Source organism: Dendronephthya gigantea, unplaced genomic scaffold (assembly GCF_004324835.1).
Source record: "Dendronephthya gigantea isolate DGI-Jeju-01 unplaced genomic scaffold, DenGig_1.0 000027F, whole genome shotgun sequence".
Classification (NCBI taxonomy): domain Eukaryota; kingdom Metazoa; phylum Cnidaria; class Anthozoa; order Malacalcyonacea; family Nephtheidae; genus Dendronephthya; species Dendronephthya gigantea.
The window spans coordinates 1,629,296-1,653,292 of NW_021163037.1; the positions used below are offsets into that span (position 1 = coordinate 1,629,296).

The 23,997-nt window shown below is 36.0% G+C and overlaps 2 protein-coding genes across 2 annotated transcripts; one reads left to right on the forward strand and one right to left on the reverse strand.

The window, feature by feature from the left end:
• Positions 1-736: 736 nt before the first annotated feature.
• On the forward strand, positions 737-10,236 carry LOC114523310 (glutamyl aminopeptidase-like). Its single transcript, XM_028544188.1, has 19 exons — positions 737-1,266; positions 1,494-1,773; positions 2,434-2,554; positions 2,964-3,118; positions 3,703-3,816; positions 4,038-4,172; positions 4,479-4,544; positions 4,662-4,727; positions 4,932-5,092; positions 5,446-5,528; positions 6,005-6,129; positions 6,246-6,301; positions 6,613-6,760; positions 6,858-6,943; positions 7,082-7,177; positions 7,878-8,054; positions 8,557-8,685; positions 9,132-9,213; positions 9,947-10,236. Exons 1-19 carry the CDS (start codon positions 737-739, stop codon positions 10,088-10,090), a joined length of 2,754 nt encoding a protein of 917 aa, XP_028399989.1. The 3' UTR covers positions 10,091-10,236.
• An 854-nt stretch (positions 10,237-11,090) lies between these two features.
• On the reverse strand, positions 11,091-23,913 carry LOC114523388 (dystroglycan-like). The gene is made up of 4 exons (XM_028544286.1): positions 23,794-23,913; positions 15,125-15,382; positions 14,312-14,861; positions 11,091-13,955 (listed from the first exon to the last, which is right to left on the reverse strand). The coding sequence occupies exons 2-4, from the start codon at positions 15,314-15,316 to the stop codon at positions 11,833-11,835; spliced, it is 2,865 nt and encodes a 954-aa protein (XP_028400087.1). The 5' UTR covers positions 15,317-15,382; positions 23,794-23,913; the 3' UTR covers positions 11,091-11,832.
• Between the last annotated feature and the right edge of the window lie 84 nt (positions 23,914-23,997).

Here is a 23,997-nt window from a genome sequence, read left to right on the forward strand (position 1 = left end):
AACCGGCAACCTCTTTCCCAGGGCTTTTTGGGACTTTATATGGGAGGTTTGGGATGGGGGCGAGAAGAGGCCCTGGGGTCGGCCGCTCATAATACCGACATTTGGTGGATATTTTGAATAAGCATAATCATAAAATTTTGTCTATAATATTTTCAAACTGATGGCGGGCGTCACGTAGAATGGATAATATTGTCGCATTAAAGCGTATTGGAATTGCACTGTTTCGGAATCATTACAAAATATTCCGCTAATTATACATAAATTAGGAAAAATCATTTCACCAATCAGAAGTCAGAAGCGTCTGGCCGAACACAGGGCTTTTTACTCCAACCCACAATTAAGGTAAAAGGCCCTAGGAACGAGGTTGACAAGGCCAGCAATTCTGTATATATATAGTTTCAAAAGCAAACTTGATAGACTTATTTTTCCACCACCATAATTTCAGTCCTAAAGTCTATCGTATTTTCGACCACCTTTTACGGCCACCCTTTATCTTCATTATAGTGTACAATGCACAGACAAACACAAGTATTTTACCCATTCGGCGACCCTGGAAAAGAGTTCATATCATACGCTTATATACATCTTTTTTGATGTTTCACCTTTCCACATTTCGCCTTTCTTTGTAGCATAGGTTGTCCTGAAATCATCTATGTATACATACCTCTTGGAAGTTTCAGCCGGTCTTCTGGCGATGAATGTAGAAAAAGGATCATTGTGCAAATTACGCTCTAACATGGGTATCAATGCCGATTCCCGCAGACAAAATGCCAAGACAAGGATAATTCAAATAGTGTCAGCCTTGGCAATTTGTTGTGTAGTAGCAGTTGTTATGGTTAGGAATAGAACTGTTGAAAACCGCGACACTAACAAAGATAGCGGGAAGCCTTGGCTAAACATCCGTTTGCCAAGCAAAGTTCTACCAATACACTACGATATGTTGATAAAAGTGAACCTCAAAGATCTAGAATTTTCTGGGAAATCAACAATATCTTTCCAAGTTACTGAATCAACCAATGTCATTTTATTTCATATAAATAAACTTAGAATAAGAAATGCGCAGGTTCTTGGCAAATCCGAAAAAAAGCATCTTAAAGTACGAAAACAGTTTGAATACAAGAGGCATCAGTTTTATGTCTTGATATTGGTTGAAGAACTTGACGTTGGTGAATACAAATTGAAATTGAACTTTGATGGGGATATCGAAACAAAGGAATTAAATGGATTCTATAAAAGTACTTATAAAACTAAGGACGGGAAAACAAGGTATACTGACTATTGCATGTGCACGATATTTTCAAAATTAACTTAATTATAATTTTAAAAATTGTTTAGTGATTGTCATTTGAAGTGTGCATGGGAATGATCGAACTTTTGCTATACATTGCTTCCTCAACATAGCTAAAACATTTCATGCATGATCAAACGTTTGCTAGAGTTGTGTAATATTGCTCTTTTAACCAACTAAAGACTTTTTTCCATTTACAACCAAGGACGTTGGCCCTAACGGACTTCGAACCATCAGATGCACGCAAGGCATTTCCGTGCTTCGATGAACCAGCATTCAAATCAACGTTCACTTTCAACATTGAGCATGGCAGTGAATATACGGCGCTGTCCAACATGAACGTCTACTCAAGGCAAAAGGTCTCCGATACACGAACAGTGTCCAAGTTTGCCAAATCTGTTCGCATGCCTACCTATTTGATCGCGTACATGGTATCCGATTTCAAGCATCTTGAGGCAACGACAGGAAAATTTAACAATGTCACGGTATGAACTTTTTATATGAAAGGCACGAAACTGAGTTCTTCATAGTCGTGTCACTCGTGTGGCAGCGATTTTACGCACCGCATATAAAAAGCGTTCAATTTTCCGCCAATTTCAAAGTTCTCTTACATCCCCTGAAGGAAAATGCATTTAAATAAACTCAACATTGCCAAGCACATATGGTTCATCTAGACAATTGGCTATTATTGCATGGGCCTTTCACACCACAAGAAGCGGTCAATAACACACAAATAAATTGATCTCTATACACATTTAATAAACAAATTACTTAATGGTTGGTTCGTTTGTACGATTTTTATGAACACATTGCGATCCTTCACAACTCGTGCGTAAAAATCATACGCACTCGCCAACCATGAAGTAATCTCTATTTAATAGTGATAAAAATCTATTCAAGGGCGTGTGGCTAGCGAAAAGAACATGGAAGTAATCAAGTAAAGTTGTATCAATCCATATCCGATCTGAGACCATCTTTCGAAAGGGGCTGGCTGAGATTTATACAATTAGCTCGCTTTATGTTTACAGCCGGATTGACAGGAGATCGATGTAAATTACTACTTACTAGTGTGAACATGCAGGCCCCAGGTCTCACGCACTGTTCATACATCCTTTATACTTTCCCCAAGTTATACTTCCTTACAGATTCGTACTTGGGCTAGTCCTGAACAATACCAAGACTCAGCCTATGCATTAGGTATCGGAAAAACTGTCACCACGTTTTATGAGAACTATTACGGAATACCATATCCATTACCGAAACAAGGTAATAACTATCATTTTATACACTATATGTTATTTGATATTGATATTGGATATAATGTACAAAACCGCCTCAGAAAGAATATCTGTAGCTAATAATTGACAAAAAAATAGGTATAATTCGTAGGTCTACTTATAGCACTTGAAGCAAACAAGAAATGCATGAATTCGTATTAGTATATAGCCTCGCACGCATTTGATAAAAAAACCCCAAAATATTGAATTATTTAGTTTACCTAGAATGTCTGGGGACGTCTTACTAATTTCAAAAGCAATTATATTTTCTCTTGAGCATTTATTTGTGCCTTTTAGGTCGGCCCGTACGTTTTCCTATACAATACTGACGACAGTCGAACGATCTTTTTAGTTTAGCATGACTATAGGTTTAAAATAATACCATCTTTACTGTCTAGATATGATTGCAGCGCCAGATTTCAACTCAGGTGGAATGGAAAATTGGGGCATAATTATGTATCACGAGACTACTCTTTTATACAAACCTGGTCTGTCGTCAGCATACAATAAGGAGAGGGTCACTCATGTGGTAGCACACGAGCTGGCACACATGGTAAATGACGCGTTATTTCTAACCCTGTTAAAGTTAAACCATGCATATATATGCATTTTATGACGTTGAACGCTTCTGTGAGTTTTCCTGTATTCGTTTGTGTCCAAAAAGCATAAAAGTTTTAAGATACAGAATATTGTCATGTATTATATGTACCTTGATAAACCTTGATATAAAATTTTAGTAGACGGTTGAAGGATATTTGTTTTCAAGTTTATTGCAGGCTTGCAGCATTGTTGTCGTATTTTTGTTGTATATTTTTCGGCCTTTGCATAATACCGACTGACAGAGAACTACTCAAACGGTTTCAAACCTCAGTCAATGTCATTTGCTATAGCCTTGGGACATGTCGCAGTGCTCGGAGGCTTTCGTCCAATTGGACAATGCTTTCTATGCTTCCTAAAGCACGAAGCTATGTTATTGGTTGAAACAGAAATGCATTGAAAACTTCAGCCAATGAAAATCGTTCTTGCGACGAGCTGCGACACTACCCATAGCCTTCGCTTCGGCCGATAAAATTGATAACATGCTCAGCCTCATCCAATAATTGTTTTAAAACATAGAAATTCTACTCTCAAATTTAGTGGTTTGGCAACCTGGTATCGTGCCTGTGGTGGAATGATTTGTGGTTAAACGAAGGCTTTGCGTCTTACATGGAGTACCTGGGTACAGATCACGCACAACCTAAATGGAAATACGTATGTATTAAGGGTAAAGTAGTGAATATTCCTCTTCACATGCACGGATTGGAATGAGATTCTAGAATAGGAAGATAGATTTCCCAGGTCAAGTGATGGGAGGAAGAATACTCTACAATGTGACAACGTGCTTGGTTATGGTGTGGAGTGCGTTTCAAACAAGCGAGTTTTTTGCTTGTATTTTGTGGTAGAATAAAAGAAGTTGTAATTTTAATTTTTAGCTTGATACGTTTCTTTTAAATGACTTATATCGTGCATTCCGTCTGGATGCGTTCGCTTCGTCCCATCCCATTACAGTTGATGTTGAAAATCCAGCTGATATTGCAACTATATTTGATGGGATAACTTACTCCAAGGCAAGTAATATTATAATATAGAAATAATTGTGTAGGAGAAGTAATTGTGTAATCATTCAGTACTGGACTCGAGGGCGGAACTGATAGTCTGGCTATAAAGACATGTTTTTAAAACGTACGGAGGCTGGGGATCTTAAGTAATTGGCATTGCAATAATCATGTTTTCCCATACTATCACGATGTTTCTTTATCTGTACTGATTATGGCGACATGCACCAGTCTCCAAGCTCCCAATGACTCGAGGGCCTTTGTTCATGTCCTAATTATCCCTATCTATATAAGTGCTTTCGGATATTTTGCTTACAGGGTGCTTCCATTATCCGAATGTTGTCTGGCTTCTTAGGAGAATCGGTGTTTCAGAAGGGTATAAAGGTGCGCACCAAATATTAATGATTAAATAATAATTTTACTTGAAAGAAATGATGTTAAATCATGTTAAAGACCAGGGGCCATTTATTTATATAAAACAATGTATCGTAATTTTTGTAGTACTACCTTGAGAAACACAAATTCGGCAATGCTGAAGCAAAGGATTTGTGGAATGCGCTCAGTGAGGTTAGACCGTCAGTTTTTTCTTATCATATGGTTCCGCATCTGGTACAAATACGCTTGATATCAAGAACACTTATAATTAAAATAACTATAATATTTATGGAGAAATGAAGAAATGTACAGGGCACTATCTGTGATACAAAAAACAACAACTCGTATACAGCAATTTAAAGCACGCCAAAGTAATGATGCTACTCCATTATATAGGTCTCAGGCATAGACATCGAAACTATAATGGATTCTTGGACCAATCAAATGGGTTTTCCTGTCGTCTACATCTCCAGGGAGTCGTCGGGTAAAGGAAAAGCGACCCAAAAACATTTTCTTCTTAACTCGAATTCCCAAAATTCGAAAGAGTCTGACCAAGGGTGAGTACAAAATTATTATACAGACTTTCCTTACTCGATTTTCTTCGCAACGAATATAGTATTTCTTGGTATCTCTGCATTCTGCTGCTAATTGTCGACTGAATTTCCGTCTTCCATAATGACAACAGTTTGTGTTTTGGCATTTGTAGAAATATGCATCAGTCATTTTGCATATCTTCCACCAGTTTTTCGAATAAATTAATAACAACAATGATTGCATGATTCCACTCTATTTCACTATAAATTATATCGATTTCATTTAACTGAAATCAAACGATGTACGTCTTACTGACAACAATCGCAATGCCTCAATTTAACTGGTATATATTAAGATGGTTTACGTTTTGATGCAGATATTCTTGGTATGTCCCGTTTGATTACATTCTGGAGGGCAATACTCACAGAAAGATATCTTTGTGGATGAACAGAACCTCAGGTTGGAAGAATATAGGAATCAAATCAAATCAAACGTTTAGCATTGTGGCTTAATTCTGTTTTAAATTCCATTTGTTTTGAGAATGCTATATCGCTGCTTTATATAGCTATATTATTTGTTTGATATCTCGTGATCTTTCCTAAATACGAGCCGTAAAACAACTTTATGACAGAATCCCATATACTAACAAGAAGAGGAAGATATAAGCTGTGCTGCAATTCCTAGATCAGAAAACATCGTACAAAATTATCCTCTTTCTATTATCTTATCAGTTTCACCGTAAAATTTTTAGTTATCTTATATGTTTTTGCCAACAGACAATTCTGTCGCCTTACGAAGCTCTCGGTCAATCATTATTGATAAAAAGTAACCGGCACTTCGTAAATATACTACTAAATATACAGGGTCTACTCTATATCGTCAAGTAATACTTATATTAGCAGTATACTAACAATAATTCCATCACTCCCTTTCAGCTTCCTTTGATTGGCCTAGTAAAAAATGGTTGAAGGCAAACGTAGGGCAGCGTGGATATTATATCGTAAATTACGACAAGGAAAATTGGGTGAAGTTGTCATATGTTTTGATGAAGAATCACAAGGTAGTGAAACAAAATATAACTTCTGTTTAAAATTTAAACAGATTAAGTTATTTACAGTTATGGCTTAGTGTATATAGGTCAAAAAAGGTTCATTACTCTCTTTTTATAAATTTTAGATCCTCGATTCAACGGACAGAACTAGTCTGATTAACGATGCATTCACCTTAGCCAGGTTGAGTTGTCGAATAGACTCAAATCTATTCAGATCATCTAATTCATATGTGTTTGAGCACAAAATGCCCAAAAAAGAAAATGTTAAATAGCGCATATATATAAACTTAGCGCTAGCATCCAAAGAATTTTGGTAATCACCCCAAAACAGTACACGTGCATCATCAAACCCAGCATCAGCAAATCTCTAAACTTTATTATCGAATAAGTGGAAAAGTGATTCCACCCATTTAGTGATTTCAATTGATATAAACTAAAACTTTGCATGTACGATTGTGATGATATCAACTTCTGCATGGTCGTTATATATAGGGCAGGGAACATTGATTATGGTATAGCCTTCAATTTGGTAAAATATATGAAGAAAGAGACAAGATATGTACCCTGGCAAACTTTATTGGACAATATTGAATATTTGGATAAGATGTTGAGAAAGGAAGATATTTATCATAAGTTTAAGGTAATCATGTACCATATATATGTATATACAGCTCACATTGGGTTATTATATTGCATGTGAGTGCACTTCTGCTTACATCTACCTCTCTTTTTCTTAGCAATTGATTTTAGATATTTTGGATAGCAAAATCGATGTAATCAGAGGGGGCAGAAAATTAGATTCCAAAGATAACCCTTCAAATATGTAAGTGCATTTCCATCTCCGAAGATGATACTTTACCAAAAGCAATATCTTCAATATGTCTTTCAAACACGTTGTGCTAGTGGTGATCCCTTATCACGTAAACACAGGTTTATAACATTCTCTTGATATTTTGTATAGTAAAATGCGCAGATTGATTTTGAATGCCGCTTGCTCCTTTGGTCATCAAAAAACGATAGAAAACGTAAAAGTTTTATTTAAACGATATCTGGAAAGGTAAAGATGAATTAATATTTAAAAGCCGAACTTTGAAAAATACGGGCAAATGGAAGATTAGATGAAATTATAGAATCGTGGTTCAAAAAAACGGCCAGTCAACAGGCAACGATTCAGGGGCGTAACAAGAACGATAATTAGCCATTTCCCAAACGAGCAGAGTACTGGGTCTAGTGGCGAACCGCAAAGCATCTATGGATTGTTTGGAGGGACAGGAAATATAAGTATGAAATCATTTGTCTTTCCAAATAGTCCATAAGAGGCTTTGCGGTTCGCGACTAGACCCAGTTCCCTGCTCGATTGGGAAATGCCTAATTGGTGGAGGAGGGGGGGCGGGGGTCGTGTGAATATTCATACATTCGGTTCTGCCCGATGGATTTGTATTGTACTTACAAAATTTTCAAAGATTTCTATTGTACTTACAAGATATTCCACTTACAAAAAAAATCCGTCGGGCAGAACTGAATATATGAATAAACACCCTCCAGTTATCGCTTGCAATTTTTTAACTTAGCGCCGTCTTATTGACCGGCAACATTTTTTAACAATTCTCTTTGCCGATCTATCAATTTTGTTTTCGTGACTATTATAGTAACCGAACGAAAGCAAATTTTAACAGAATCAAGATGGTTAGCTATATGGATTTATCAAATTCATTTTATATTCTATATATAACCTATGATTGTATCATTTTGAATAGCAAAAGCAAACTTGATGTTGACTTGAAAGGTGCAATATACGCACACGGAATAGCAAATACGGGAAAAAAAGAATGGGAAAAGTTGTTCGTGATATATCGAAGTACTACCATTGCTTCCGAACGATCCCTGTTGATACATGGACTTTCTATGTCACGAAATAAGGCATTATTACAAAAGTTAGTACTTCATGAATATTTGTATATATGCGCTAATAATGCTAATAGATAATTTGTATATATGCGCTAATAAATAACTGAAGTGGGAAAAATTTTGACATAGAATTTTGAAATAACTTTACGTGACTTTCCGTGACTTTCAATATTTTCCACAATCTTGAAACCAGAGCCCGCGATCCATCGGGGCTGATCGATCTCTGGTTTCGAGATTAGGTTTCGAGGCCAGAAAAACTGAAATTTTATGACAGATTTCCTGTTACCTATATACGAACCCCTTTATTAATTCAAAATGCTCACGCAGAAAATATAGAAATATGCCACACTTTGGTATACCGATAGAAATGAGAAAGCGGATTGAGAAAACGCTCCTTATATTAATAAATAAAAGCAATGCCCATGATTATAAATTCACTGTAATTACATACTTTATATATAGTAAGTATATACTATAATGTGTTATACACCACATGCAGTATCACACACACCGATTTTTTTTTATTAGATTTCTGAAATATTCTATTGATGGAAGCAAGGACACAGTTACAATTATAAATAATGTTGCCAACAATCCATTTGGACGAAATCTCGCGTGGAGGTTCCTCAAACAAAACTGGAATATATTCTACGAAAGGTATACTTTTCCGGTCGTGCGCCGTGCTAGGGTACTATAAATCCGCCCGCAGGTACTATTTCATGCCTATACAGAGGGAAAATGAGTTATTTGTTTACTACAGTATTATGACTTTTTTTGTACCGTGGTAAAATATGAGCTAAAACTCATTGATATCAGTTCACAATATAAACCTTTAGGTCTATAGCTAGGCTAGCTAGTTTAGAAAATAACATGGTTTCTTTGAAAAGGAAAGGGGAATCTGCAGGAATGTTTTTTAAAGTTTAATTTAAAAAATGAAAAATGACATATATGAGAGAGAAATCTTTTGTAGCGATCTTGGTCCAGGATACTAATCTTAAAACCATTCTTCGACTAAAAGGTTATACTATAGTTTGTTGAATACTAATCATCCACTAATAATAGTCCACTAATCATCTGACCTTCATACCTTTTTAATTCTGTAGGTACAGCAAATTAAGTTTTCGATTAGCAAGTGTTATCTCCAGCACGACCTCAATGATGAACGCAAGAGATGAAGAGAAAGAGGTTTGTGAACAAATTATTGACAAAACTTTGAATAAATTATGCAATGAATAAACCACGCCGAGAGCTATAGGGCAGGAGACCATAAAAAAATTGTAATACTAAAAATTTGTAATTGTATTTGTAAACCTCGGATTCTGTTAACAATTTCAGCTCTACCTACCGCATATAGCATGCGTCATCCATGCTCTTTTATAGTTATCCGAATTAAACCTTAGCTTTACTTACCATAGTACAAAATTCACATTAGCTGATCTAGCGTGGCAATGATACATGAATTGGAAAGGGCGACCGGTTGCGCACTGTTGCACTTCGCGTTTTGAGCACGACAGTCCTAAAGGCTAAAAGCTGTACGAAATACATATATATATATATATATATATATATATATATATATATATATAATATATATATAATATATATATATATATATAATATATATATATATATATATATATATATATATATATATATATATATATATATATATATATATATATGTTATTAACCAGATTGGATGTCCGTCGAGGGAAATATTTCCCTATACGGACCGACTAAACTTTCTTGCGGTCCGAATTCATATTTAAGCGTTGGCTCTGTGCTTTAAATCTCGCGCGGTCCGTACGGCCTCATAGGGACCGCTCGCGTAACCAATCAGATTGCAGGAAACGCTAAAATATGAATTCAGACCGCGAGAAAAAAAATATATCCAAGATTCTTATGGTTGTCGATTTAGGTTACAGACTTTTTCAAAGGCTTGGAAAAAGGATCAGGTGCAAGAGCAGTCGAATTATCAATTGAGAGCATAAATGCAAATATTAAATGGGTGGAAAGAAGTGCGCCACAAATAAGACGTTACTTAGACAGTGTAAAAAAATAAAAATTACTTTATATCCATGTAATACATTATATAACCTCGTTGCATGCATGGACTTGACTAGGCTACTGTACGAGGTAAAATGCATGGGCCCCATTTACACGACATGAATTTTTGGCACAGGCCACTTAAAATCGCCCATATAATAGTCGTGTAAATGGGGCTATATGGTCTACAATAATGGAAATTATAGATATGTTTTTTTTTCGGCCAAGTGTGAATATTGCTAGGTGTAAAATTAGTATACATGCAGTATAGGTGTAAATTGTAAGCCAAAATATAGTTAATTATAAGATTAATAATAATAAAAACATAATATAATAGCTCAAAAAAACTTTTCACAGACGAATCACAACACTGAAAGGCTGGATTTCAGACATCGCTTGGCGCGCCGCACGAATAAATTCGCCAAGTGGAAAATGACCGTGTTTCCGTGGGAAAACGCAATTTTAATTTTGATAAGCGCATGCATGCATCGTGTGAGGTATGCGCAGGTGGCATCCGGAGAGCAACGGAGCTAGGCCCTGGGGACGAGGATGGCTCAGGTGGGGTAAATATTTTTTGAACAAAGCCTAACAGCTGTACTTACTATTAGCTAAATTAGTTTTGTTATACAAACTATTAATTGAACCAAATTTTGAAATTATTTCATTTAACAAAACGGATCATTCCATAGAACAAGAAAGAATTAATTCTTATCTCCTTTTTACTTTCAATATGAAAACTATATTTGAGAGTAGAACTGATAAGTGTATTTGTATTTATTCACTTGCAACAATTATAAGCATTATTCTTTCATACTGAAGTGGCCTAGTATTGTAATAAATGCGAATAGCTATACATGCATGTACAATACTTGTCCAATTTTGAAAATGGTCCATGCAAGTCATACGATTCGGAATAATTTTCCTTTTCTTGGGTACGAATAATGGATATGTACACGTATGAAAAAAATTCTACACGAAGTGACATATAGCGCACAAACAGCGTTCACGACAAAAGATCCAAATAAAACTTGTATATATTTTTTTCTACATCCAACAGTTTTACTCCTAAAAAGAGTTAAGAACGATAGCACAAACTTTGTTTAATGTTCTACGAGAAGAACAGAACGTTAAGTGTTAACAGTAACAGTTCTAGCAACCGCTGGAAATACGCCCATGAGGTTCATATATGTCGAATTTGTAAATCCTTTTATTAAATGCTATCAATATTTTCTCCTTTGAAATAAAAAAGACAATCTCCAGTCATATTTGTTCTTAACCGCAATATTAGTAAAACTTTATTTTCGATTCCTGACAATGGACACGACCAGGTTGTGTTATAGAAGTGGTCGATCTTACAATTAATCGTACGTATATTTTTCGATCGATTATTATACCTTTTCCAACTCTCTAAGACAATGTTCCAAGTAGTGGGTTGATTGATTGGTCAGTTTATTTGGTATTTCCGATAGATTTTGAAATTTTACTAATTACTGTACATGAGTTGAGTAAAAAAAACAATTACCGGCAACTTGGCGTATTCAATAGAAATATTGTAGCGTTTACCCACACATATGATTGAAGATAATCTCTTTCCGAATCAACGAGCAATTACACCTACGTTTTGTAAGAAAGGGACGTATATACTGTACATCTCTACTGAACGAACAAACTTTACTGTTATAGATCTTTAAAAATTTACCCTTAACGGGCTAGACAGTTCATGTTACAAATATTGAATCAGAAAATGTTTGTGGGAGTTTATGGAGCCACATAAGGAGGAGGCAAACGGTAACTAGCTACCGATGGGCGAGAATTTCCTGCAGGTTCGTGTCCACTGTCGAATGGCGGTTGATATGACGGCGAACTGTCACTTAACAGACGTTCACTTGGATCTTCAGTTGGGGTTGAACTCCGAGGGTAGGCAGGAGGGGGAAGAGGCGCTTTCTCGTTAGGTGTGATAAGGGGTTGATTACCATACACTTCCCTCATCGGATATTCCTCTCTAAACACAGCAGGTTTCTTCCTCTGAACGAATACAACATTTTCGTTCTTCTCGAGCCTGTTCTTACGCCGACAACGTATACAAATGATAATTATCAACCCGATGATGAGGATCAAACCGGCAACAACAAATGCTGGAATGATCGTGTATTCCCACCACGTTCCATCGTCATCATCGTCAGTTCTGCCCACGACATTCGGATCGACGGTTGTAGGTTCCGGCGATGATACTTTCACCCAAACTTTCGTAACGGAACATCCTGTGGACATCGGGCACGATGATTCTATACGGTTTTTGAACTCGTTAACTGGCTTTTCTCCACCAAGAATGTATCTACTTTTGTAATCAAACACACCCGTAATGTTAGTGGCAATATTTGCAAAATTCCACATGAGTTCAATGCTACCTTTCTCATATTTCTCTACACGAATGTCACGATAAGAGGTGTTGAAATGGTCCCCGAAATAGTTACCAATCTGCAAGAACAGCTTAACCCTAGTTGCAGCACTTTTATTGAACTTCTTAAAATCGGCGTCTAGAACGAGACCAAATTGGTGGTTGGGCGCGACGGGTGTTGGGTTGATATGAAACTCGAAAGCATCTACCGTTTTCAACCCTTCGCTGTCAAACGCAAACATCAAAAATTCATATTTGCCAATCGCAACATTAACTGGAAGAGCATAAATAGTATGAGTTTTGGCGTCGAACTCGATCCATGGAAAGTCATCCAATGATTGGTCGTCCGCAGTTTTCATTTCAAGTGTAAGATTTTCAGTTGAGCCATCTTCCGCATCGTGAAATGTATCGTGAGGCACTTTAAAAGCGATCGGTTCACCAACGTAGAGCGAGATCAGGTCAATATGGTTATAAAGATAAGGCGGTTTATTGGGAGTCATTACTCTTATAGTGACCACGAGTAGCTTAGATTTTAAGTTTCCGCTGTCACTGACAATTAAAGCAATTCTTGTGTCACCAAGACTTTTCGGAATGCCATGAAGTCTTTGAAGCGTCGTGTCAAGCGTTACCCAGGTATTTATTGGATCCCCACGCGGGTCATACATTTCCAGTTGAAGATCAGGCGTTTCACCGTCCTCTCTATCGAGAAAAGTTTTGGGAGGAATATAAAAGGAGAAAGGCTCGTCTATCCGCGCGATCAAAGGATTTATAGGATTGTTTATATAAGGTGGGGTGTTTGTAGGTGGTGTAGTAGAAACAGGGGCAACATTCACTTTTATAGTGACCACGTGTAATTGAGATTTCAAGAATCCACGGTCAGTCACAACTAAAGAAATTTGTGTGTCACCAATATCTTTCGGGATGCCATTAAGTTTTTGACGTTGTGGGTCAAGCGTTACCCAGCTGTCGGTGGGCAGAGGATTTCCAAGAGGGTCGAATATATCCAGTTGAAGATTAGGCGTAGGGCCGTCCTCCTTATCGTAAAAAGTGTTGGGAGGAATATTGAAGGAGAAAGGCTCGTTTACCTGCGCGGTTAAATCATTTATAGGTTTATTTAGATAAGGTGGGGTGTTTGTAGGTGGTGCGGTCGGAGCAACAGTCGTGGTTGGTGGGCCCGATATTTGGGTCGTAGAGGGAACAATTCTTATGGCAGTAGGAGTAATGCTAAGGAGACTGGGCGATCTTGTCATGGACGGAGTACCAATGACACGAGTGGAAATAGCTGCCGTTGGCGTTACGAAAGCAGATGTTGGCACTGGCGTTTGTGCCAGTGCTTGACGACGAACTCGAACCACTCGGCGACGCTTCACTCGACCATACGTCACATGCCATCCAATTACAGGTGAGTTCAGTTCTTTCTCGAATGCTCCAGTTTGAGATGCAGACTTGAGGTGGCTAACAGAACCGTAACTTTTTTCACTTTCTATAATAGAACGAAAACGAGAGTCACTTTTGAAAATAGAGATATGCAAAACATCATGGTCAGCCCGAAAAAGGATGATTTAGTAAATGGAAAAAGGAGAACAAGGGAACATAAGTGATTTACCGATTTAAAATATCTTTCACTATAAAATGTATAGCAGGAACGTAAACCGTATTGTTGTGTTTTTTGTTGGAGTGTTAACCATTAACATGCTGAATTTCATGCAGATGTAGATCGAACACTAAACAGTTCCGTAAATACATGGAGGAATGTTCTCACTTGTGCTCACTCGTGACACTTTTGCCACTTGAACATGAAAATCCATCGCTGTTATTTAACCATATATACACACAAACCTGTAATACTATCGCCACATCCAATCTTCCATGACACAGCAACCCCTCTTTCCTGAGGATCTCTTACTCCGCCTGGTCCCGCAGTCAATACAATGACTTCTTCCAAGTTGAATGCAGTCTTCTCCCCCTTGCCCGGCATCCAACGCGGTTCGTTTACATCAACATCGGTCCATTTGGAAACACTATTCAACAACTCAACTCGCTTTGCACCAGATAATTTTCTTGCGGTTAAATCAAATACAAGAGTGGCTACAATAACAGGTGCGTGATTGGGGCAACTCAAAGACGATCGTGATGTATTCTTATTAGGATCTGTCAAAGTGTTTGTGCGTAATACCCTGAAGTGGTTTAAATCCTCTTCATATTCAACGACTTCTATGGTGAGAAAATTGATTGTGTCGATTGTTTTGTTTGTTTCGTCGTTAATGACATCAAGTCGGATAGTGTGTGAACCCTTGTCGTGATGCGACGATGGAACTCCAACAAAGAGATTTCTTGCGGCCACGAATTCCAGCCAGGAGGGAAGTTCTGAGCTATCGAGCGCATGGAACTAAATAACATATAGTAAGTTAAGTTAATAGACCTTCATAATTTTCCGGCAAGGAATATAAGTTTTCTTTAAGGAACATTGATGTAACGTGTTGGGGCGATTGAAGGCACCTTGGGGCGATAGAGTGGAACGCGAACAAAAGCAAAATAGAACATTTTATATTAAGAAGATAACGACGACTCATCAAAGAAAACATACTTCTATACTCCCAGCTTGCATGCATGTCGAGTGTTTCTCACACAATTCTCATGTAATTTTTTTACCTTAAATGTATAACCAGGATGCGTGGACATCTCAGCAGGCAGTTTGTAAGTAAACGCCTTCCCAAAAACAGTCGCTATTTCATCTGGTTTGACCGTAAACGGCAGTGCACTAATGCAACAGGAAAACAACACAAAGAGTGTTGATGCCAGGAAAACAGTTTCTACCGCATGTCTATCTTTATTAAAAATCATTTTTCAATTGAATTATTTTAAAAGTCTTCACTAATTTCACAAAAATCCACGCACCGAACGATAAACCTAAAAGAAAAAAAGAAAAAACTTTAAAAAGGTATTAAAGTTGAACTACATGCAGAAATACTATTTTTAGCCTATATATCTTCTGAATTGAATATATACACGCCAAGAATAACTTGCGATGGACGCAATTTATCTTTTTAATTTCTGCGAACTATATATAGGTATTTCGAGAAATTAAGGCATATAAAAGAGCTTTCATTTTAACTAGATATAAAAGACCACCAATAATTGTTCACGTAAGATCAAATTTGCATTTTTTCTAGACCGTGTTGCGAATTTCACACTACACTGCAGTAGCATGCATACTTAAACTAACATTTGTGAAAACCATAAACTTTAAGCATGCATGTAAAATATATATATTATATAATATAATAAATATAATATATATAATATATAATATATAATAAATATATTTATATTAACACATATTTTGGATCACGGTATTACTTAAATTATCAAAAACAGAATATTTCAGAATGTTAAGAATATTTAACACTATTTCGGTTCGCTATTGAGAGTTTTACATGAATATATAAGCTGCTTTATGTTCAGAAAAACGTCATGCAAAATTTCAGCAATTGTGGCCTACACACATGCATGCATGAGCAGAAGCCACTGTAACACCGCTTTAAGCTTACGTTAAAATGAATACATAAATAGCAATATATTTTTAGTTATAGCAAGATATTCTTCGTTCAGAGAAAGAACATGTTACTTCAATGCTTATTTTGTTACAAACGTGACCTTGAATAATAATACTAAATAACGAATACAACTATATTAATATGTAACATCTATCTTACTGAAAATGAGTTAGGGCAAAGTTTAATTTCCTCTGGGGAAAAGAGGGCGGAAAAGGTGTAGGAAGAACACGGAAAAGATTTGGAGAACAATGCCTATTATATAAGTAATTCAATCTAGCTAGAACATAGAACGTGACAATCATGAGATTATATTTAGATCTTTAACACAATATTACGCCCATAATAGGAAATTTGCATTAGCTATAATGAAAACAGAATATCTTTAATTAAGTTTGCATATATTATGTCGAATACAATAAGAATTTCTAAGCCGAGGTAAATACAAAAAAGCATACAAACTTCGATGGCAAAAATTTTCATGATTTCACAACAATTTGCAAAGATTCTTCACAATATGTACTATTTTTACTCTTTCCAATCGTTGCCAATTCAGCAACAAAACTAAACATAAACATGCACCGTCACTGTTATTTTTACTTATGCAATTATCTGACACATTAGCTCTTTTTTTTAAATGAACTCCTTTAGTATTCTGGAAACTCTTTTTAGTAAGTGCATACTTCGTGCATGATTAACTATCTATTTCTATTCAGTCATCGTGGCGCTGATAGAGAGGAGTACCATGGATGGCCGTTATTCCTTAGAAAAGATTCGTTATATGGAATTGCAGGTCGTTATGGCATATTAAGTTATAAACCAACCATATTTAACTTTCTGCAACAGAAGAGGCATTTATTTTTTACTATAAAGCTATTCTAATCACTATATAATGACTGCATGTTAGAAAGGGCACTTGATTTTAGCTATATTCAATTCGTATTTAGTATTCGATACACAAACACCTGCTTGAAGATTCAACTGAAGATGCATGATCACGCGCAATACAGTTGATAATATCGTGATGATAAAACCACTTGTAAACAGGTACTGATATCGATATATGACCACGTTATTTTTTTAATTCTTTGTTGCTATATATTGGCTAGTGCTGAACTTGCAAAATGTCTCGCAATATGCATACAATCCGATCGAGAAGAAATTATACTTACTTACACACAGGCATGCACACTCGCCTCTACATGCATGCGGTGATATTTAAAAGCGACTATATAGCTACAGCTTACTTATATAGCTCGGGCGTAAGTCTCGGCTGGACATATTAACTATTCATTAGTTAATGGTGCTGGGAAAAATATGGAAGTAATTATGACGACTAAAACAACAGCGCGCATGATACGATTCAAAACACGATTACTAACAACATTTCACGTTTTGTCTGCACAGCGCGTCAACAATTCTTTAAAAGCACCAAATTTAGCAACAATTATTACTGTACGCAAATAAAAACAGAACATTTGGTCACGCACTTAAACGAAAGGCATAAGGCATAAACAAATTGCACACTGGACTGTGTTATAACCAGCTGATGTTTTTGCATCCAGCTTGTTGATAGCAGGCCGAATTCATGCTGTGAATATATACTTTTAAAGGTTTTCAAAAAATAATCTAATCTGGTTATTCAACAATCTATACTAAGAATATGAAAGATCAGATGTTAAATGTATACTTGCTTGACTATTTCACCAGAATGTCATCTGTCCGACCGAAAATGTGCTTATAACAGGAGCCCAAACACGCGGAGAAAGGTTGGAGCAACAAATTCTCATTTCGTTCAGACATCCGATATGTATGTATAACAAAGGCTTCCTGACTGATCAAGAGGTCGGTAAACATCAGACATATAATTTTTGGCTGAGTACTATTTCCGCCTTAAAGGCGTGTGGTCACACCATGAATTAAAACTTCTAATCAAATTTTAAAGCTTGCTGCATTGAACGCCAAAAATGTCTGGCATGATTAGTACGCGTTCCATGCAAGTTGACGGGTGAAGGTTAAAATTCAATATTGAGTTGGAGCAATTAATCAAGTTTTTCAGGAAAAAAACGAACTTCGTCGACTGTACATGCGCTATATTCAAAAAGCAGTAGAATAATATTAAACTATAGCACTAATTTAAAAATTGGTTGCCTCATTCATTTATTGGTTAAAACGCAGTTATTTTTACCCAATAGAATTGATGAAAAAGAGGTGAATATGGGAAAACCGGCTTTAACCACGTGACCACATATTTCCTTATTTTTTATTTAGGCTCGTTTGGCCAAATTCTAGGCGTCTTATCAATTGTTAATAGCTGAGAATGTTTGACTGCAAGTCCTAATAACTTCCTGATTGGACAAGAATATAACAAAAAGTGAACGTAAAACACTGAAACATGTTTTAAAAATGACTTAGATCCGTTCCAATGCGTACGAATGTTAAAGAATAGATGGAATTTTGAAAATACAAGCTAGCCTACTGATATAGATGCGAAGTTTGTCTAATATGACGCACGAAAGCGGACAAAAATACTTTTCTCAAATATATACATGACTCGATATTAAATATAAAGCAACAATACAAATACAGTACGAATTGCCTGGTATATAAAACCATTTTGAAACATAAAACAAAATATTCATTTAGATACAAAATATGTTACCAAATACGTGCCCTCCCTCAATTCCTTTGGGGACAAACGGTGCCCTTTTTGCGATGAAAAATGCGTTTTGGGAGAAGCTAATGTAGCTAGAAATACTATTTTGTAAAACCGAATCGTACCCCTCTCCGCGAAGTTTTTAAGGGACAAAAGGTGCCCTTTTTGGTTTCTGCGTATGCCCACTTACACGCGCCCAAATCATTTTGTTGAGCATAAATATAAAACACACTAATGGTGTCCTTGCAGCTTTCGCAATCAAACCGTCCTTATACATTACATATTTTCAGTTGCACTTTTTATAAACCAAAAGTGCCCCTTGAAGCTAGTGCCCCCCAAACTCTGAAAACGACAATCAAGATCACAAATTTCCTACCACGAATGGCGCATGAACACAACGATCAGGGATGGGATCGTTTTCAAATTTAGAAGTATAACCATGCCTCTATTTCATCTTAGTGAAATTAAAGACCTTTGGCCTCAGACAGAAGTATTTTCCGTTAACGAAAGGTGGCATTTAAGTACAGGATGCGTCATATCTAACAATAGAACGCACGAACAAGAATGATTTGAGACAGGCTCCAGCTTCATCTCTTACTATGATAATCTCAGTATTCCTTACAGATTGTAGCTAGTAAATATTCGATAAAAGCATATAAGGCATTTTGCGTTTTTATCAGATTGTACTGTGCATTTTTTAACATATTAATCTTATGGTACCATGAGTGTCTTGCATATATAATGCAGGTATGATCGACTTGATCATGAATAAATATAGGAGCCAATATATAGGAGCCTCAATTATACCATATATTTGCAACTGTTCTAATGCTTTATATCAACTTTAAAATTAATTTTATAAACGCACTCTAAAAAGTCTAAATCTCCAAGTATTGTACAAACACCAAAAAAGATGAAAATCCAAAAAGCATAAAGAAAAGCGACATATATACTGCCATCTTGCGGCACATCAAAACTACAATCGACATGCATCTTTTATAAGATAAATAAGCATTAAAATCTTTACGTTTGCATATATGTATTGATTTAAAATTACAACATGACGTATACATACACCTGGTAAGCAGGTTTATTGGAGTAATGACGCATTGACATCAAACACCCAAAATGCCAAATAATGTTAGGAATTCAAAATATTCATGAGTGTTTGTATATAAACACTCCTCATTTACTGATTTAGTACCAAACAATACTTAGAATAGAAAAGACCACCCGGATTTTGCAATATGGCCAACGTTCTTCCCTTGGGTTTGGAAGAAAAATCTAAAGGTGGCTAAATAGATAACATAACACTATAAAAGAAGGATATTCCTAATTGAAGGATTAGGTCATTAGGACACTAGCTCAGTACTCATGATGCTTTAGATTATCAATACGTTTGTGGATTTATTGCATTTTGGTATTTCCTACACGTATTCTCTCTAAACACCCACTATAGGCACTAATCTACGACTATGTAAGTGCACACTATGTAATCTATCTATCAGTATGACTATATGCAAAGACATAAATCTTGCGCCATGGCAAGCATATTTTTATCGAAAGTGTTCGACAGTTCACAATCAGTAATCAGTATACACATATCTGTAGGGAGACATATAGCCCTAGTTCACCGGCAGTGAACTATTTCTCTACCACAATTTGAGGAAGTTATCTACTTGATTTGAGGTTATCATATGTTTGGAATTTCCTTAATTCGTTTGAACCTAATATTTTCTACCCCACAGTCACTTATTCACACATAAAAATTTTCTTCAAACCTTTTCTTCGCTTTAGCTGTGAAACGGCAACACGATGGAATGGAACGCAATGGATAAAAATGAACCTTGTTTTAAATTCAGATCATAATCCTACCTTGGCCTTTGATTTTATTTCTAAAGTGTGCATGACTGGGTGTTTTCAAAAATTTGAAAAGTGAAATAAATCCGAATGCCGAAATGGGAATGATTTCAGTTGGAAGACAATATTAAGAGTGAGTTGTACTCAATTGCCAGCGGTGGAAAGATCGATTTCAAGAAGCAATTTGAAGCTATATCGTATTTGGTCTTTTTGTCCCAACGATACAAAAAGGAGTCGTCACAAACGTGTCAGACTGAACTTTAATATTGGCATAAATGTAGGACCATATGGCATATACAGTATTAAAGACTTATTTTCGGCACAATGACGCATATGCTCTATTGCAAAAAAAATAAGTAGAACGTAATTAAAAGTGGTGTGTCCAACACTACAGATCATACAAGTTGTACAGTACCTATAGCTTTAGACCTTTGGTCAGTCAGTTTTTATAACAAAGCTATAATTCAAAATTCTAAAGTCAAGATTTTGCAATTCTTGCTGATGTTTGCATTTGTTAATTTGCCCTATTTAAACAAAACCACCAATTATTTGACACACCTAGAATCTCGAGTGCAACAAGAAATTTTAGGCCAACATATCTAGTAAGGATATAAGAAATGCAGGGATACCAGGGATACCATTCTTGGAGTTCCTGGTACTCAAAATGTAATCACACAGCCAATAATAAAATATATAGTTTCTTTTGTTTCAAAATTATTCTGACAATAAAGTTGCTTGGCACTTTGAATGTTCTTTGCCAACTTGGTAACTTCAAAATATTAATTGTGGTTGGGCTAAAAACATGAGACCTTCGCATTCTGTAGCTTTAGTGTATTCTATGGTTAATTAAGCAGTGAATTTCATATGCCATGATATGGTGCATTTGTAAACCAAATTACTCAGAATAAAACCTATTCTTGCCTATTGATTAGCCAATTGGCATTCTTAATTGAAAATCCTTTCTCTCATAAATGATTGTGATGTTATGAATAGGTAGTCTGACAAATGTTGAGACCAATGATTATGTTTCACTTTTCACCACAGCAAAACAATTTATAGAACTGCAAAACATTACATGCTCAACTTAAAGGTTACTTGTTTACTATTTTGTAATTTCTGTTCATGTAAAGATATTTCATACATTAATAGCTGACCAATTGCCAGAAGATTACTGTGTATTGTCAGTGGGAGTAGGAAACAGCTAGTTAATGGGTTAACAATGGCCTAAAAAATTAATAAGTCAGCTAATATGTCAACAGGCTGCAGTCAGGCAATCTTAATGATTGCTTTTGACAGCATAATATTGCTACCTGTGTAAGCAATGCCTAGGTGAAGTATGTTTTGGTGTGATAAACCATATGTAAGGTTGATTACACAATTGAATAACACACCAAAAATAATATTATTACTGGCAATAGGGTACAAATATTAATATTCAATGTTAGAAAAAAAATGAAACCAGTAGATACTACCAGTTTCAAGTTATCACATATCGAAAGTATATATTATATGGCTTGACTAGTCCCTCTTGAAACTTTAAAATCAGAGTGACAATTGGTTTTATTATCCATGTATGTCCAATTAAAAATTAAAACACCAAAGTCAGTATTTAAAGAATCAAAAAATGGCTTTAAATAATTAATTGGCAAATTGTAGAAAACCTGTACTTTGATTTTACGATGAATTATATTATATAAATAAAGAATGATGGACAGCAGCATGCCAATTTGCCACTGTATCTGTAATAAGGGACAAACATAGCTTTAATAGCCAAAGAAATGAATGCATGAATGAATAGCTTGGCATATACTGTTAAATTTGAATTAACAAACTTACAGGAATTGAACTACAAAACTTTTATCCTTCTGTTTCGCAGGGATAAACGACGTTAAAGCAGCATGAAGTAATTTGCGAAAATTCTTTTTCTAATGTACTAGCCAACCAAGGAAACCAAGGAATGAAACTGAATGCCAGATGGCGAATAAATCGGCTGGGCAAATATAGCAGTATATGGCAAAACAACGAAGTTTACGATGTGTATTGTCTTTTCAGTATTGCTCGTGTGGAATATTCAATGGTGTACATGAAATCGGAATCAAATGCGAAATCGCTCTTCCTTGTATAACAAAGGCAACACTGGTTATCCCAAAAGCTGCTTTAAACAAGATAAAGTCACGCATTTACTTCCAGCCTTGTTTACACTCAGACTTGCTACTTTTATGGGTGACCAATTAGAATTAAAGAAGAGCAAAGTTTTCATAAATTTAAAATATTGGCTTTTGGTTAATTCTTATTCTTAAATCGTGTTGTTTAAGATCGCCTTTTCCTGCAAAATTGAATAGAAGTGGAGCGAGAATACTGCATACGATATTGGTCGTTTACCAACACATGTATATCCTGTTCACAGCATTGTACATGTCAAAGCAATACATGCCTTGTCGGCATCAGCCTTCTTGAAATACTCTAGACTCTAGAGTTATTTTCATATCAACAATGCTAAAATACACATCGGATTTTCGGTCAATGACTGGTCACAACACAAAATCTATGTCGCAAATATTCAATAGCTGTTGAATGAAGAGCATATATACAAAGATAACAATAAGAATCGTTGACTAATAGGAATGCCCAAGCAAAGTCCTCAACGACAATGTAAATGATATTGCTCATTTCGGAAATAGAGGAATTAACTTACTTCTGCCACATATGTTAAACATTTTCGGCTGAGATTAGGAACCGGCGGAGCATAAATCCCAGCATATTTTTGATGATTGATTTAATAGATCACACCAATGAATATGAGAGATTTAAAAACGGCGAATTTTAACGTCGGAGATTCGGACGAAATTTGAACTGGCAAAAACCACGTTGCCTAATGGTGGGTTTCAATCGCTAGAATTTCTCAGGGTATTCGACTGGGATTCGACAAATTAGTCAGATTGTTCGCGACTCTATTTATACATTAGAAATACGATTGTCGCAGCAAATTGCAATCTAACATAATTGACACGCTATACAGAAGAACATTATTCCCTATACGGGCATTACATTCATAATATACTGCTACCAGTACATGCTCAAAAGAATGCTTTGAATTCATTTTTGCTAAGTTCATTGATCCCGTAACAAAACAGACATCATGCAGTACAAACGAGCGATCATCAATTACCAAAGCTTTGCTTTAGGAATCAAACGCGTTCTTTCAATCTAATTCTTAACACAACAAACATGTATGATACCAGTCTACTTACCAGCTCGTAAACCAACGTTTTCGCCTCCGAAATGGCTAATGTTTTCAACAGAAGTACCCAAGCCTAACCGCGATAAAATGTTCTTTTGACTAAGGTTATGTGTTATCAGACATTCTTGAACTGTTTTGGTCGACTAGCCAATCAACGGGCCATAAGAGATTATATCCGGGAATGCAGCCAATCATAGCTGTTCGTGACAATAAG